Source organism: Phoxinus phoxinus (genome assembly GCF_949152265.1).
Source record: "Phoxinus phoxinus genome assembly, chromosome: 11".
In the NCBI taxonomy this organism is placed as follows: Eukaryota; Metazoa; Chordata; class Actinopteri; order Cypriniformes; family Leuciscidae; genus Phoxinus; species Phoxinus phoxinus.
Genome location: NC_136886.1, coordinates 32,617,910 through 32,635,618, shown reverse-complemented (window position 1 = coordinate 32,635,618; position 17,709 = coordinate 32,617,910). Strand labels below are relative to the sequence as shown.

Sequence of the window (17,709 nt, the reverse complement as noted above, 5' to 3'; positions counted from 1 at the left end):
GTTTCTCTCTCTCAGTAGAGTTTTACCGTATTCACTCTGCAGGGTTTCCCCGGACCTAATGGAGACACTGGACCAGAGGGCCTAACAGGGAAAAAAGTGAGTTGGATTCAACAATCTCAGCTTTCAAATACAGTAAAGCAGCACTTTCCAGATAGCACGTGGAAAAGTTTAGGAAATGTTTGGGACAACTTAATGCCAGAAACATTCTTCCATGTTCATGCATGATAACTTAAAGGCACACTATGCAGTTTTCCGTTTTTGTCAAACTACTGTCGTCACGTTTTCTTTTCCTTGACTCTTCCGACCGCGCTTTCTTCGTCGACTCTGCCATGATTCACGTCTGAAATGCGTGCTAGTGTCTTCCATAGAGGCTGCTTCATATGTTGTTGATGTATGTGACGTCGTGCCGTAAAGCAAGTCGTGATTCTCGCGAGATTTGGCGGGGTGCCACCTCTCAAACTGAATTGCTGGTTTTGCTGCTTTGCTATCGGGATGATTCGCCCTACTACGAGTTCGTTTACCATTGAAAGGACTTTGAAGCTGTTATATTAAAGTACACATCTTGCATAGTGTGCCTTTAAATCCCGTGTATGAGCTTGTAGGGTGCTGACACTAAAAGATTGACATTAAAACTCATCTAGTTCTCAATCTCTGTGGTGCTGATATGCATCTGTGTGTTTTTAAGGAGAACTCAGAGCTTAATTATTTTTCTGGAATGCTCTTTTTTTTCATGTACTGATGGCTGTCATATTTTAGCCGAGCTAGATTAATGTCTGGACTTGCACACGCAGAATGCATGTGTGTGTGTGTAGCAGCACATATCAGTATTTCTGTCTTTGACAGGTTAAGGTGTTCTGCCTAATGTGTGTGTGACAGTAATTGCAGTCTTTAGTTCAATGTGTTTGACATGAGCCATGTGTCTTCAAAGACTCACATTGCATCTGCCCAATGACAAATGCTGGCAGACATGTGTGCCTGATATAATAATCATGAAATAATTTTTTATAATGTCATGGTTATTGTTATTATTCAAAGCAGACACATAAGTTTAAGTCGAGTTTAAAGCAGTACGTGTTTATTTTGGTGCCTATATTAACACAAGCTTGATGACAAGCACACTGACTTTATATTCAGTAAATATGACAGAATCCAGATCCGTTCCATTTTGATTAATTGCCATTTTGATTTAAATCTGATCCCCCTCTTCACCAGATTATGTGAAGTTTTAGCACAAAATACCCCACAGATATTTTTATATAGCATGTTCAATTTGTCACTTTTTGAGGATTTGCAAAAACGCACCGTTTTGTGCCTGGCCCTTTAAATGCAAATGAGCTGCTGCAGAGGGCGGGGTTTCAAGAGCTCGTGTGTGTTAGCAGCTGCGATTACCTCACGCAGACACAATAAAATGACAGAAACTGTTCTGTCTTTAATGTAAAAACGGAGTCAGACAAAGATGGAGAGACTCAAGAGGAAGTGACAACATGTAGAAGCAACAGGACGTCTCTGAATGGTTAGTTGATGAACTTATGTTGCTGATGTGGAGTTAACTATCTTCAATTAGCATATTCTGTCATGGTAATCTATAAGTCGCTCGTATAGGAACTGTTGTGAGATGCACACAGAGTGACTTTCTATTGCATGTGAAAAGATGGATGCTAAAGTTTGAGCTGACTCACAAATGTGCTCGACTACAACAACTCTTCCTCTTCTCAACATGTAACTTTGCATATGTTGTTTATGCTCAAACAGCAACATTACACAACTAATGTTAAATAACTAAAGTTAGAAAAGTGAAATCATACTCAACTCAACCACCCCTTTCATTCAGTTTAAACACGTGTGGCTTTTCTCTGGGCCGCCGTCACAGGAAGGAAAGACTAAAACATTTGCTGTGTTCATGCCATGTCGTAATTATCATATTTTCGATAAACAACATGTGACGTACTCTAAGCTAATCTATGGCGACGCTGTCAATGCCAACAGGAATCTGCTTACAGCTTATGAAAACCTTTTCACAATATTCTAATTTTGAATTTGGGGTTTTCATAAACTGTAAGCCATAATCATCAAAATTATAACAAATAAAGGCTTGAAATATCTCATTTTGCATGTAATGAGTCTATATAATATATTAGTTTCACCTTTTAAGTTGAATTACTGAAATAAATTAACTTTTGCACGATATTCGAATTTTTCGAGTTTCACCTGTAATATTTTGGATCTGTTGTCATTGTTCTGAATGGTTCTGCTTCTTCAGGGGGAGAGAGGCTTTCCCGGACCACCAGGAATACAGGGCGAGACTGGCACTGGGCTTCCTGGACCAAAGGTTGGCCTGAGTTATATATAAAAACCTATGATATCTGGAACCCAATGTGATCATAACGTGTGTTTTCTCAATCTGTAGGGTGATGTGGGGTTCCAGGGCAGAATGGGGCCTCCGGGGCCTCCTGGGCTCGGCGAGCCGGGTCTACCGGTAAAGATGTGCAACTGGTTAATGCTCACACTAGGGGGCGCAATCGACACTGAACACAGTATTAAGCTCTACTATCATGTTTACCTCTACAGGGGTCACAGGGGCCGCAGGGTTTGCCTGGAGAGAAGGGCCCTACAGGAGAGGGTTTACCGGGGCCAAAGGTACACACATCATTGCACACAATTTTAAGTGTGCATGAGTCATATCAAGGCTTTTAGGAGTTAAACTTTTTTTTTTTATTCAAGCCGTGTCTTGTGTGCGTGGTTTATATCAGAGAACCTTTGAAACGTCTAAACCTTGTGTCCTTTGACTTCAGTTTATATTCCTGAGTGATCCAGCATTCTTTCATCTGTTTTTCCATTAAATAATGGATCATAATCAATCCTGCTGTGGTTTGACTCTGCATGTGATAACCGCAGGCTGTGTCAGATACTGTATATTTATGTATTTGGCAGATGCTTTTATACAAAGCGACTTAAAGTGCATTTAGTGAGTGCTACCTTGGAATCAAACCCATAACTTTGGCATTGTTATCGCTCCAGTTGAAGTGTGTTGGCACAGGGCAGAATTAGTGATTTTAACTAGTGGTGTTTGTTAAAGGGATAGTTCACTTTAAAATGAAAATTCTGTCATCATATACTCACCCTCAAGTTGTTTCAAACCTGTATGAATTTCTTTCTTCTGCTGAACACAAAGGAAGATATTTTGAAAAATGTCAGTAACCAAACAGTTACCAGGTCCCATTGACTTCCATAGTAGGAAAAAAAAATACTATGGAAGTCAATGGGACCTGGTAACTGTTTTGTTACTGACATTTTTCAAAATATCTTCCTTTGTGTTCAGCAGAAGAAATAAATTCATACAGGTTTGAAACAGCTTGAGGGTGAGTATATGATGACAGAATTTTCATTTTAAAGTGAACTATCCCTTTAAGGCAACCATTATTAGCAACCAGAACATCTTAGCAACCACGTAACAACTCCCTGGCAACTACTCGGATACCGTACACTGATACTCTGAGACAATTTAAACTCAGAAATTGCTAGTAAATTTCAGAAATAATAATTATTTGATGGTTTAAACGTTTGTCTTTTACAGGGTGAGAGGGGTCTGGAGGGGCCGAAAGGACCCAAAGGATCTATAGGTTCTGGCATTAAAGGAGACAAGGTAAAACATATGGATGTGTTTTAAATGACACGTCGATGGCATAATTTTTATTTTTAGGTGAACTATTCCTTTAATCGCTTTCTCTCTCAAGCTCATATCTCATGCATGGGTTTACTGTAACCTAAAGCTGCTGTAAGTTTTGTTTTCTTCAGAAAGAAAGATTATTCCTTTCTCAGTATTCATCCACATTTGAAATGTTCTCAGCTCTAAAAAGTTTGTGTAATTTATTTGTAGGGGTGGGCGATATAACCAAAATTTTATTTCATGATATGAGAAATTTTATTTCACGATATTACGATATATATCACAATATAGTTATTTTTATTTTATTTAATTTTATAAAAAATTTTAATTTTTCTTATTAAAAATAATGAAGAAGCAAATTACAAACAATAGGACAAATACAACATAACAAAAATAAGAATTAAACAAATTATGTTTTTCAGGTACATAGATGTATTTAACATGCAGTTAGAAATGGTACAGAAAATGAATAATCAGATGTAAAAATATAATAATGCATAGTCTTCACTGTATGAATTCAATATACATGTATTCTTATTAAAGCTACAAAAGTTATCCAGTCGAGAGCAGTGAGGGATTTTCTCTTGATGTCACAGAGAGCAGCAGGTATATTAGACTGCTGTCACTTTAAGACCGATTGAACAGATCCATTATACTGATACACATTAGAGGATGGATACCCGACCCAAGCCCGACGGGACCTGCCGGTACCCGACGGGCTGGGCCGGGTTCGGACAGATATATAGAAATGATGTTCGGGTTCGGGTCAGGCTCGGTCACATCAGTGCGATAAGGCATTGAACATTTTAAATTTAAAACAGCTTATTATGTAGGTAGCCAATGTGCCAACGAAACTCGTGCATAATGTGCGCGCGCTTGTGTTAAGAGCGCTTGTTCCTCCGTGCGCGCTGATGCGCTCATCCTGTTGACATTTCCGATTGCCTTCCTAAAGTTGCTTAATAAAAGCGGGCTTTCCACACAAACAAACGTACAATTGTCATTAGTATGAGAAAAAAATGGGGTTTTAACTGCCGGTCTCGGGTCGGGCTCGGACATAAATATCTTTATGCCTGTCGGGCTCGGGTCGGGTTTGGTGACTGCTCTGTCGGACGCGGGCCGGGCTCGGACAGAAAAATTCGGCCCGATCCGCACTCTAATACACATCTGGTTACTTTCACTTGAGACATAATTGGCTGTGTTTACATGAATACTCCACATAATGTGTAGCCTGGGAAAACCCTGACGAACTTCCGGCAAATTTGAGATTTGCTCTGCAAGTCCGTCTGGCCAAGAGCCCATTCAAGGCCATTTCCAATTTCTCCGAATCGAGGCACCAATCACAAACGCTGAGGCGGGCTTTACACGATGACGATCGCTGTGATTGGTTTTAGGTCTACCCAATTGCGCCCAGAGGCATTTGAGCGACGTCCGTTGGTGACGCCCCTTTGGAAATGGGCTGTGAGAAGGGTCTGGTGTCAACCAGGCTACATAATGTGCATTATGACATAATTGCGTGAAAGAGAACTGAATATGTGATCGCATACTGGCTTTCTGTGTACGTACTTCAGCTGTGTCAGTCAGAGCGAGCGCCGAATTGAGTTGTTTTTCACAGCATATTGCACCTAATAACTCTTTTTAACATCGAGCACATCCCAAATTCGTGACCGCTTTCTGAGAGAAGCATCTTTCTATTCGTGTACTTTATCAGAGTGCCAGTATGTATTTAACATCAAGTACATCCCGATCTTTGTCTCATTCATGCGTTTTATCACTAAAGTGTTAATAGTGCTGTGCTACTCATATACTGTATTTACATACACAATAGCAAAATCTCTAACTATACACATTTTATGCCGTCGCCATGATATATACAGTAATATCGCCCACCGCTACTTATTTGCACAGTTTGCATTATTGAACCTCTCTCTGTGGATGTTTGGAGAAACATGTCACAGCATGCAGTGCAGTCAGCCTGTGGCCAAGACAGATGAATAATATCAATGTTGTATCTATTACACATTGATATCAAAATCATTTTAATAACTAGATTGTACATGAGCTGATAAATTTGCTTATGCTTGGCACTGAAAATATATTTTTATTTATTCCCTTCAGGGTGATTTTGGTCCTCCTGGGCTTCAAGGTCTAGTTGGACTTCCTGGAGAAGGGATCCAAGGACAGAAGGTGCTGACAAACTTATGATCTGTGCATGATGGCATAATAACGTCTTGTATATCCATAGCCAAGAATGTATTGATGATTTTTCACATGGTGATTGTTTTAGGGTGTGGAAGGACCACGTGGACCCCCGGGAAGCAGAGGCCCATCGGGTGAGGGCTACCCGGGATCAAAGGCAAGAGCTTCCCATCATGCTATAAACACAGTCGCCAAATAGTATTAGGTCCTGGATAAACGTTATTTGATAACATATGGAAACGCCTTGCAAATGTGCTCTTGAAGGGTGACCAAGGTTTACCAGGAGAGAGTGGTGCACCAGGAGAGAGAGGAGCAGGAGAACCGGGAGCTAAAGTAAGTCTTCTTCACTTTACTATTAAATCTACAATCAACATGAAAACATTTGTTTTTTATATGCACATTAAAGAATGGAGTTGGCTTTTACAGTGTATATATGTGTGTATGCTCAACTCTTAATGATCCTGATTTTACAGGTGAAACTCGAAAAATTTGAATATCGTGCAAAAGTTAATTTCAGTAATTAAACTTAAGAGGTGAAACTAATATATTATATAGACTCATTACTTTTAAAGTGAGATATTCCAAGCCTTTATTTGTTATAATGTTGATGATTATGGCTTACAGCTTATGAAAACCCTAAATTCAAAATTAGAATATTGTGAAAAGGTTTTCATAATCTGTAAGCCATAATCATCAAAATTATAACAAATAAAGGCTTGAAATATCTCACTTTGCATGTAATGAGTCTATATAATATATTAGTTTCACCCTTTAAGTTGAATTACTGATATAAATGAAGTTTCTCAAATTTTTTGAGTTTCATCTGTAAAGTATTATCTATATACATGTGTAGGGGGAACCTGGAGCTTCAGGGTTTTCAGGATTACCAGGATTACCTGGGGAAGATGGAGCTCCAGGACAGAAGGTACCAGTCTCACCTTAGTCACGGAGACACTTGCTCAGCATCAACATATCAGAAAAAGACACTCATTGTTGTATCTCTGTTTGTATTTCAGGGAGAACCAGGAGCCTCCGGGTCGAGGGGCCCTGAAGGAGCAGCAGGAGTGGGCATCCAGGGTGAAAAAGTATCTCTTTCACTTTTCTCTTATGTTTACCTTTCTAAAATCATCTTAAATGGATGGTTCGGAGAAATTTCAACCTAGGGTCCTTTGCACCATGACCTCAAGCCAACCTTTTTTCCCTTGGTCGAACATTATTAAAGTTAGAGCTTATTTAGAGATATCAGCCAAATGGCTTAGTGCGGGCGCTAATGGATCCAAGATTGTATCTGGTAAATTCCCGCACCAATAATGCCCGGGATGGCACCAAACTAATACAATAGTACAAATAGGTTCTGTACTCATAAAACGAGGCATTGGAAAGTTTGTAAGTACATCAGGAGTTGTTTTAAATAACACTTGTCTGATGGCTTATGCTACCGCTAACCTGGACGTCAAGGTCACTTCTGTGATTTGGGAAAAGCCCGTAAAAGTCCCGGCAGAAAGGTTCAACAAACGGTTTAATATGGACTTTTATTTAATATTTTAGGCTTTACAGGGTTAAAGTGAAATGGAAATTGTTGTGTGTTCTTGTTTCTTGTTATGGTGTTTTACTGTGAACGCCAACTTGATGCTTGTTGATGTAGTGTTGTGTTAATGTGATGTTGTGCAGGGTGATCAGGGTCAGCGGGGAATCCGTGGGTTAGCAGGGCCATCAGGAATAGCTGGACCCTCAGGGTCAAAGGTGAGTGTCTTTTGGTATATCATATCAAACAAAATGAGTTTGAGGGTAAAAATAACTAAAATAATTTTCATTCTGTTTTTTATTAATGTCTTTGTAGGGAGAGCCTGGCACCCCTGGGCGACTGGGTTTACCTGGACTACCGGGACGTGCAATACCAGGACCAAAAGTAAAAGCTTTTCTATTGAAGTTTTTTGGTATTTGCACTATAAAACAAAGAAACTTGGAGTTAAAGTTACTTTCAGACTTTTTGGACCCACAATATATATATAAAACCTATCAAATACACAGTATGTCGGGACATATCGAGCACTTCTTCCACCTCCATCTCCTGTTTTGTTTATATCACAGCTCATATCATATACACAGCTATTATATATATACAGCGCATTTATGTGCCCTATATAGTGCATTATGTTCCATTCACCATATAGAAAATAGTAATTGTGTGACCGATTTTAGCCGCAGCTTCAGCGTCTATTTGTAATGTAGGGGGCGGAGCTTCAGATTCTAGAGAGCATTTGATTTGACAGAAAATCTGATCAGAAGATGTCTGACACTGTATAGATCAAACACTGTAGTTGTACCTGAGACTGGAAGAGTTTGGTTCATGTTGTCGAAACAGATGTCCTGTCAGTCAAGTAAATGTCAAATGAGCTTTTTTAATTTACTTTCTGTTAACATTGTGGTAGTTACGGTCCGTGAAGTCTTTAGCTCTTGGTAACCCGCGAGAGCACCACAAGTTTATCCTTCATCATCGCACTCTCCGGGCGTTCAAAGCAACTGTAGCTTTCATCACCACAACGGAAGGCCCGCCTCTTCCTTCATTCGATTGGACAGTGGGAAAAACAGCGATGACGTCGGGCGCTATTTCCACTCGGAGTTGATTTTTTTCAACTTCGAAAACGCGAGGCGCAGCAGGCGGTAAAACACGAGGTGCACATAAACAGCGTGCACAACGCTCACTGCCATAGGAAAACAATTGAAAAAAGGCGCCTCTCTCTGCAAAAAACGCATCATGTGTGATCCCGATCTGTTCATATCACTGTGTATCAAGCTCTGAGGAAGCCTCCGGAGCTGATATTCAGATATGGTAATTTTTTTGTTTAGTTTCTAACGCGCGCTGTAAACGGTCGACCAATCATAACAGATTGGGCTGTCTAACCAATCAGAGCAGAGCAGACTCCCATAAAGGAGTGGTTTAGAGAGACTAACTTATCGAACAAACAGTTTTTAGACTCCAGTTGGAGTTTAGACTCCAGTTATGTGATGTGCAATGCATATTATGAGAAAATTAAAGTGTTTTTGACCTTGGATGCATGTGAACCTATTGTAGGAGACTCCAAACAAAATTAGGAATCTTTAAAATAACATAATAATGTCTGATTGTAGGGTGACTCCGGCCCATCAGGTCCACCTGGTTTAGAAGGAGAGATAGGGTATGGACTTCCTGGACCAAAGGTACATGTAATTATTATTTATCCACCTTATTCCTGATGATCTCACTGCGTTTTGAATTATGGGTGGCACTTCCGGTTTGAGGAACTTCCATTCAAAAAGGCTGAAACTAATAATTTAAAATCATAAGTTTGCCCAACAAATAAAGCTTATCTGTTAGTTTGACTGGATGATCTGTCAATTTCCCTTCATGGTTTATTTTCAGACATCATAAGAATAACATTACACTTGGTATTTTAACGTGACATGTTATAACAATAATATCTATGGCAAGAGCTCTTTTCAGTCTCTGCTTTCTTTTCCTCGTGATCATTTTCTTTTTTCCCTTTGCAATCCGCTGTAAAAGTATGGAAAAGGACAACATATACTGCACATTTGTGGTCTGTTCTCACGAATTTAATTTACGATATATTCAATTAATAATTCACTGGAATCCATGAATAATCTCTCGTTATTCTCATCAAATCCTCACGTCTCTTTCCAGGTTTGTTTTCACAGGTAAATGCAATAACCTTTCAAAATGACGGAAATCATTTTGAAATAGTATCACGTAATGCTGAAGTTAATGAACATTTTTGATTAAGGAGACATAAGTTACATAATACAGATATAGGCCTATTACAGTGATATTTAACCAAAGACTCGCGCTTTGGGGTTATTTTGATCTGTTGAAAGTACTTTGTTGATGCTTTTACACTTTTAAATTTCCTTTTAATGTTCAATGGTTGAACGGTGAGTAGATTAATGTCACTTTCTTAACGTATTGCGTTCATAGAGCGAGCCTTTTCACTGATTGTTTACAGCTTAACGAAAGTTACACCCATAATTCGCGCAAAGCGCCATGGGGCGCAGGAATAGTGTGGATAGTTAAAATTGTAAAACAAACCTTTCTCTCTGTTATTAATGATGTCAGTTCTTGATCAAAATTCATTGGATAGCTCATGCTTTGTTTCTCAGGGTGATCGTGGTGACCCCGGTCCTCTTGGTCTAAGTGGCCCTAAAGGCGACGGCTATCCTGGTCCCTCGGTACGTTAAACATCCACAAAATCCTATTTAAATTCCATTCATGTTCATGGCATCATAGAAAACTTAATTATTCAGCATGATGAGGCTATATTTTGTTGTTTTTGTTGTTGTGTGTGTCATTTGTTTGTTGGCTTCCTTTTCAGGGGCCTCCTGGTCCCCCTGGTCTTCCCGGAGAACATGGTCAAGAGGGCATCGGAGTACCAGGACCAAAGGTAGGACGGTTATTATGTGTCACACTAAAGCAGATATATTGAATGAACATATAGTGATATTTTATCGTGACTGTGTCTCAGGGTGATGTTGGCTTCAGAGGTTCACCAGGCCAGCCTGGACCTCCAGGGGAAGGACTGCAAGGACCACCTGTACGTCATCAAACACAGGCCGATAGTGATGATGTGTTGATTTAGCCCTTCTCAATCTCTTTCAGCCCGTCTTAGTCTTGATTTAACACATTATTGCATTAGATCTTCTCCCATTGTGCCATAAGATTTCTATATTGGTTGGGTAAGATGCAGACATTATAAGTAAATAAGTAAAATTAATTTAAAATGTGAAAATATGAAATATAAATTCTATGTTAATCTAATATTTACACTACCGTTAAAAAGTTTGGGTCAGTAAGATTATTATTAAGCAACGACACATTAAATTGCATCAAAAGTAAAGACAGTAAAAAAAAATTAATCCTGAAATAATATTAATATAAAGCAGCACAACTGTTTTCAAGATTGATAATAATAAAAATTATTTTTAAGCAGCAAATCATCATATTAGAATGATTTCTGAAGGATCATGTGACTCTGAAGACTGGAGTAATGATGCTGAAAATGCCGCTTTGATCACTATATATTATATTCACATATATTCTATATATTCACGTGTATATATATATATATATATTCACATAGAAAACACTTACTTTAAATTGCAATAATATATATTTTTTTAAATGCTGTTTTTACTGTATTTTTGATCAAATAAATTAGTGAGCAGAAGACACTTATTAAAAAAAATCATCAACCACCAATATTTGAGCGGTATATAATTTATATTTTATAGTACAAAATATTAGAGATAAGTTGTAAAAAAAAAAGTAATCTTTAAAATAAGTGCAACTTTCTTTGTTTTGTTATATAATGCAATAATATTCAGACATTTTTTAAGTGTGTCATGTATATAAATACATTTTTTGAGACGCTGTAAATGCCAAAGCACACGAATAAAAACTTTCTTTGGAATACATCCCATTCCTCAAAGGTTTCATCGATTACCACATCATCTTAACACCACATTTATCATAGTACTGTATCCATGATCGTATATTCACACACACACACACACACCAGAAAATCTTTTACATATGTCCAACAAATCCAGATAATGTAATCCAGTAACATAAACGTCATTCCAGATGTCCGAGTTCTGCTTTTATCTCTGCACGAATGTGTTTTAACTTTTGATTTATGCTGAATACTCTCTCTCAGGGCAACATGGGAAGACCAGGACCTCCTGGCCCAACCGGGCCACCAGGACAAGGCATACAGGGTCCAAAAGTGAGGCACTGGCATACACACGTCATAAAGATTTGAAGACATATCTATATCTAAACCTAAGCGCACATCTTATATACTCTATTATAGGGAGATCAGGGGTCGCAGGGTGTAACCGGGCCAAGGGGACCTCTTGGAGAAGGGATGCCGGGGTCAAAGGTCTCAGGTTTTGTTGTATAATCTGTGTTACATGATTGAATATTCATATATTGTAATGAGTCCATTTGTGTTTCTCAGGGGGATCGTGGAGCTCAGGGCGAGAGAGGGATGAAGGGAGTTAAAGGTGACATGGGAGATTCTGGCACTCCTGGACAAACAGTTAGTAAACTAATCTCAATGTTAACAGAGCATTTCAAATCGGTCATTACACTGTGTATGAGTTGTGGATATAGTCACGGGCGAAATCGACGCTTATGCATATAGTCATCATTTATTTTTTCGGCTGAGTAAAAGAGAGGCAAAATTATGTTTATAAAAATAAATCTCAGTAGTGTCATTAATTATAACTCACTTTTTCAGGGTAGACCAGGAATCAAAGGAGACTCTGGGCTAACGGTTTGTCTTTCACATCATACCACAATATTCAAAACACACTGTGCATATTTCACTCATTCAAATATGATGTTTGTTTTTAGAGGGACGACATCATCAAAATGATCAGGGAGATTTGTGGTATGTTGCATCCCACATTACACTTAATATACAACGTAATATGCTTTATGTATCGGTCAAAAGTTTGGGGTTGGTAAGATTTTTTTTCCTGATGATTTTGAAAAAAGATTCTTCTGCTCAACAAGGCTGCACTTATTTGATGAAAAATATAGTAAAACCTGAAATATTGTGAAACATTATTACAATATTTCTATTTGAATCAGTGTTATTTTAGTTGTATTATAGTTTTATTAGTATTTTGTTAGCTTTTAGTTAATTTTGTTTTCTGTATATACAAATGTGTTTTTTGTCAAGGTATTAGTTTTGTTTTTGTTTTTTTGCTATTAGGTTTAATTTATTTTTATTTCAGTTTTAATTTAATTTAGTGTTTGTTTTTATTTATTTGCATTTAATAATTGTAGTGCTTCAGCTTAAACTTATTTCAGTTTATTGCCAAAATCATTTATATATTTATTTATTTCAGCTTTATTTTATTGAACAGAAATGTTGTAATAGTTTTAGTTTTAGTAAATGATAACCATGATTTGAATATATTTTAAATTGTAATTTATTCCTGTGATCAAAGCTGAATTTTCAGCATCATTACTCCAGTCTTCAGTGTCACATGATCCTTCAGAAATCATTTTAATATGATGATTTGCTGCACATAAAACATTTCTGATTATTATCAATGTTGAAAACAGTTTTGCTGCTTCATGTTGTTGTTGAAACTGTGATAATTAATCGTTTCCAGGATTCTTAAATAAATTGAAAGTTCATTTCAAGTTGAAATCTAAATCTTTTGTAACACTATAAACATCTTTACTGTCACATTTGATCAAGTTAATGCATCCTTGCTCAATAAAAGTATGAATTTCTTCAAAAAGGTTTTACTGACCCCAAACTTTTAAATGGCATATAATCTTAGGCCAGTCTCACTGGTTTTCTGTTCAATACTGTACTGTCTTTCAGGCTGTGGAGTCAAATGTAAAGAGCGTCCCATGGAGCTAGTGTTTGTGATTGACAGCTCTGAGAGCGTTGGTCCTGAAAACTTTGAGATCATAAAGGACTTTGTGGCCGCACTAGTCGACAGACTCACCGTGGGACGTAATGCCACTCGAGTCGGCCTGGTTTGTTACAGCCTTGAGGTCCAGCTTGAGTTCAACCTCGCTCGCTACATGACCAAAGAAGATGTTAAACAAGCCATACGCCGGGTTCCCTACATGGGCGAGGGCACGTACACCGGCTCTGCCATCCGCAAAGCAACTCACGAAGCGTTTTACAGCGCGAGGACGGGTGTGAGGAAGGTTGCCATTGTCATCACAGACGGGCAGACGGATAAACGTGAGCCTGTGAAGCTGGAGATCGCTGTTAGAGAGGCGCATGCTGCCAACATTGAGATGTACGCTCTGGGGATTGTTAACATCAGTGATCCGACACAGGAAGAGTTTCTCCAGGAGCTTAATCTCATTGCGTCGGACCCTGACACTGAGCACATGTACTACATAGACGACTTCAACACCTTGCCAGGTAATACACACAGCAAGCTTGAGGCTGAATGCCAGTTCACAGACTTCTACTGTATGAAAGTACTTCTCTGGTGATGGGAAGGTACATACGTAAGGGTTAATGCCCGACGAGGTATCCATTGTCAGGTATTAGAGGATTAGTTCACTTTTAAAAAAACTTTTGCTGATTATTTACTCACCCCCATGTCATCCAAGATGTCCACGTCTTTCTTTCTTCAGTCGAAAAGAAATGAAGGTTTTTGATGAAAACATTTCTCCATATAATGGACGTCAATGGGTCCCAAACGGTTCGAGGTCCAAATGACAGTGTCAGTGCCGCTTCAAAGGGCTTTAAACGATATCAGACGATGAATACGGGTCTGATCTAGCGAAACGATCAGTCATTTAAAAAATAAAAATAAAGTTTAAGTTTTATAAGCACAAATGCTCGCCTAGCTCTGTTCTGTGATGCGCGTTCGTGACGTCACGTAATACGCAATTACGTTGAGAAGGTCACGCTTCTATGAAAAGTAAAAAATGTCTGTCCTGACGAACATTTTCTTTTAGGCTTTTTAATATTACAACACCCAGGATACACACACGCAATGGGCATTTGAAACGATAAACTGACACAAAGACATTTGAATATGTGTATATGGTCCTCCTTCCGCACATTTGTAAACACTGACTCGTCAAGCGTGACCTTTTCAACGTAACTGCGTATTACGTGATGTCACGAACGCGCATCACAGAACAGAGCAAGGCGAGCGTTTGTGCTTTATAAAACTTAACTTTTTTATTTATTTTTGAAATGACTGATCGTTTCGCTAAATAAGACCCGTATTCATCGTCTGGTGTCGTTTAAAGTCCTTTGAAGCGGCACTGACACTGTCATCTGGACCTTGAACCGTTTGGGACCCATTGAAGTCCATTATATGGAGAAATGTTTTCATCAAAAACCTTAATTTCTTTTCGACTGAAGAAAGAAAGACATGGACATCTTGGATGACATGGGGGTGAGTAAATTATTAGCAAAAGTTTTTTAAAAAGTGAACTAATCCTTTAATGGACGACGGTGAGGTGTGCGCGTCGGACGTTTGCCTCCGCCGAAGTCCATTAATACCTGACAATGGACACCCCGAAGGCCATTAACCTGCTTATACCATGTTCACTTGCCAAACAACACATTTATAAAACATTAGTTTATATTTTAATTAGTTTTACAATTGAAATCTAACGGTTTTAGAACTCCTTTACTAGGTGTCCTATTTGATGGACTTTTTAATGGACACCCTGCAGCCAATCAGAATCGAGTATTCACCCAGACCATGGTATATCTTTGAATATTGAACGTATGGATGTGTGCTGTCTGCCGTCAATTTGTGCATGATGCTTTTTCCCACAGAATGTTTTTTTTTTTTTTTCACATCTCTTTTTATTTTTAATTATGATTTGATTGCACTGCTAACAAGTTAATACATTTTACACACAAACTTAAATCAACTTTAATATTAAGATAATAACTGCACTTAAACATTAAGCATTCATAATAGAAAGATCATGTGATGCAGAATTATGCTAGAATCATTCATACTTTTGTTTCATTACCAGTACATTATGTATCATTATTGTTAATTTTTAGATTTAAACACATATATTTAAAAACTGCTGCATATCTTCTTTTATAAAAATGTTTACACTGTTAACACATAGGGTTGTTGACATGGGGGAAAATGCATAGGAAAAATACAGGTGTACTATTCTGACACCTTTAGCATTTATGATACACAATATGATTTTTTTATATATATATCTTATATATATATGTTAAAAATAGTATAATAGTACACCTATATCTGTTTTTCACCTATATAATTTTGAAAAATGTTATATATATGTATATATATAGTGTGTATATATAATTTTTCAAAGTTAATGAAAATATAACAAAGATTTTTGAAGTATGTTTTACAAGAAAATATTATTTCATTCTTTATACTTTAACATTTCATATTTAATTCAATGTATTACTTGCCATTTTTGTAATTATTTGTGAAATTTACTGACTGAAAATTATTTTAAAGTAAATGTATAATATATTTCCCATTTTCCCCCTCTTTTTAATTGTCCCTCATACAGCTCTGGAGTCCAAACTAGTCAATCAGCTCTGTGAGGATGAGAACGGAGCCCTTATCTTCAGTCGCATTAATGGTTTTGAAAACGGATATGGAATTAATGGCAATGGGAACGGCAGGTATAATTCTGGCACCAACATAAATGAAGGCAACAGAGAGAACAAGGGATCACAATCTGGGATGAACACGGTTACTCAAGAGCGCGGGAAGGGAGAAACGTTTGATCTAACATTTGGTCCAGACATTAATAAGGTTAGTGTACTGAAGATAGTGAATGGATTTTTATATTTGTGCTCTAATTTTGTTTTGTGCGTGCGTGCGTGCGTGCGTGCGTGTGTGTGTGTGTGTGTGTGATGTTCCCTTAGGAGGCTGAGCGTGTAACTGAGACACCAGACATAAACACTTCAGAGCAGAGCAGCGGTAGAGGAGATACTCCAACAATCACGGGGACATCCACAAATAGCAGACCTTCATCAGGGACATCATCATCATCATCATCATCAACAACTGTGAACTCGTCATCATCCTCAGTGCTGTATATACCAGCCCCACGACCACCGTTACCTAAAGGTAAACACATGACACACTCACTAATACAATACAAAATACACATACGTTTGGAGTCAGTAAACATTTTTTATACATAAATCTTTTTTCAGTTAATAATTTTATTCAGCAAGGATGCATTAAATTGGTCAAAAGTAACACTAAAGACATTTATAATGTTTCAAAATATTTATATTTCAAATAAATGCTGTTCTTTCGAACTTCTATTTATCAAAGAATCCTGAAAAAATGTATCACGGTTTACACACACACACACACACACAAAATATTACAGACCCCAAACTTTTGAAAATTTGTGTACATAAAAATAAAAAATAAAACATTTTATCTAACAGGTTATATATGTTGGGGAGGGGGGCAAATTCCTGATTTTGTAGTTACTCATACCTAAAGAATTTGCCGTCTTGCTAAATATTGTTTTTACATCTATGTTCAGAGTTTGTGTCTCTGGACCCCCGTTGTGAGCTGCTCCTGGATCAGGGCCCTTGTCGGGACTATAACATCCGATGGTACTACGACCGGCAGGCCAACGCCTGCGCACAGTTCTGGTATGGAGGCTGCGACGGGAACCGGAACCGCTTTGACACAGAAGAAGAGTGCAAGAGGACATGTGTGGTCGTGAGAGCAGGTAAAACACACTCCGGATAAGTAAATATTACAGCAAATGAAAATGGACACCAGTTCCTGCCATTTAGTCACACTATTTTCTTTGCATTTAGGAGGCTGATAACAGTTGTGGATACATTTTCCTTTGTCTGTAATTCCTCACTTACACTCAGACGGACCTGCACTGAAAAACACGAAGCATAAAAATGTTGTAGGAAAGGACATTTATTAAGGGACATTGTTATGCAACCGTAGCTAATCGAGAAAGCATATCATTTCATATCACAACCAGCAGAACTGTGAATACGGTGAGCAATATTGTAATATTCAACACTGTTATAGTTACACAACATTCATTGAATTGGCATTTATGTAATAATAAATTAAATGTGTTCTTGATTTTTGAGAACTAATGTTTTCAGTATCAGTGAAAGTTTGTAATTTTTTATCTTGTACTGTATGTACTTTTTGTAATAAAATATTTTGTATGTGGATAAATGGCTTGGCTGTTACACTGTCAACAAATTTAAAAGTTCTGTAATCCCATGTTCACTAAATGATGATTTAATGATGAGTTATGCTCCGCTAAAGGAGGATTTGTGCTC

General features: G+C 37.9%; 1 protein-coding gene across 4 annotated transcripts in view; it reads left to right on the top strand.

Moving 5' to 3' along the window:
- The window catches only part of col28a2b (collagen, type XXVIII, alpha 2b), a 34,698-nt gene extending 17,093 nt beyond the window's left edge, over positions 1-17,605 (top strand). For all 4 annotated transcript variants that reach the window (XM_079627775.1, XM_079627777.1, XM_079627776.1 and 1 more), the window contains 26 exons: positions 43-96; positions 2,261-2,329; positions 2,408-2,476; positions 2,569-2,637; positions 3,575-3,643; positions 5,783-5,851; positions 5,952-6,020; positions 6,128-6,196; positions 6,717-6,788; positions 6,880-6,948; positions 7,535-7,606; positions 7,704-7,772; positions 8,996-9,064; positions 10,019-10,087; positions 10,231-10,299; positions 10,381-10,449; positions 11,572-11,640; positions 11,728-11,796; positions 11,875-11,955; positions 12,157-12,192; positions 12,273-12,309; positions 13,261-13,818; positions 15,936-16,183; positions 16,297-16,501; positions 16,935-17,126; positions 17,218-17,605. In XM_079627775.1, the coding sequence (XP_079483901.1) occupies positions 43-96; positions 2,261-2,329; positions 2,408-2,476; positions 2,569-2,637; positions 3,575-3,643; positions 5,783-5,851; positions 5,952-6,020; positions 6,128-6,196; positions 6,717-6,788; positions 6,880-6,948; positions 7,535-7,606; positions 7,704-7,772; positions 8,996-9,064; positions 10,019-10,087; positions 10,231-10,299; positions 10,381-10,449; positions 11,572-11,640; positions 11,728-11,796; positions 11,875-11,955; positions 12,157-12,192; positions 12,273-12,309; positions 13,261-13,818; positions 15,936-16,183; positions 16,297-16,501; positions 16,935-17,126; positions 17,218-17,225 (2,598 nt within the window). In that variant the 3' untranslated portion in view covers positions 17,226-17,605. The remainder of the gene's footprint in view (positions 1-42; positions 97-2,260; positions 2,330-2,407; positions 2,477-2,568; positions 2,638-3,574; positions 3,644-5,782; positions 5,852-5,951; positions 6,021-6,127; positions 6,197-6,716; positions 6,789-6,879; positions 6,949-7,534; positions 7,607-7,703; positions 7,773-8,995; positions 9,065-10,018; positions 10,088-10,230; positions 10,300-10,380; positions 10,450-11,571; positions 11,641-11,727; positions 11,797-11,874; positions 11,956-12,156; positions 12,193-12,272; positions 12,310-13,260; positions 13,819-15,935; positions 16,184-16,296; positions 16,502-16,934; positions 17,127-17,217) is intronic.
- The last annotated feature ends 104 nt before the right edge of the window (positions 17,606-17,709 follow it).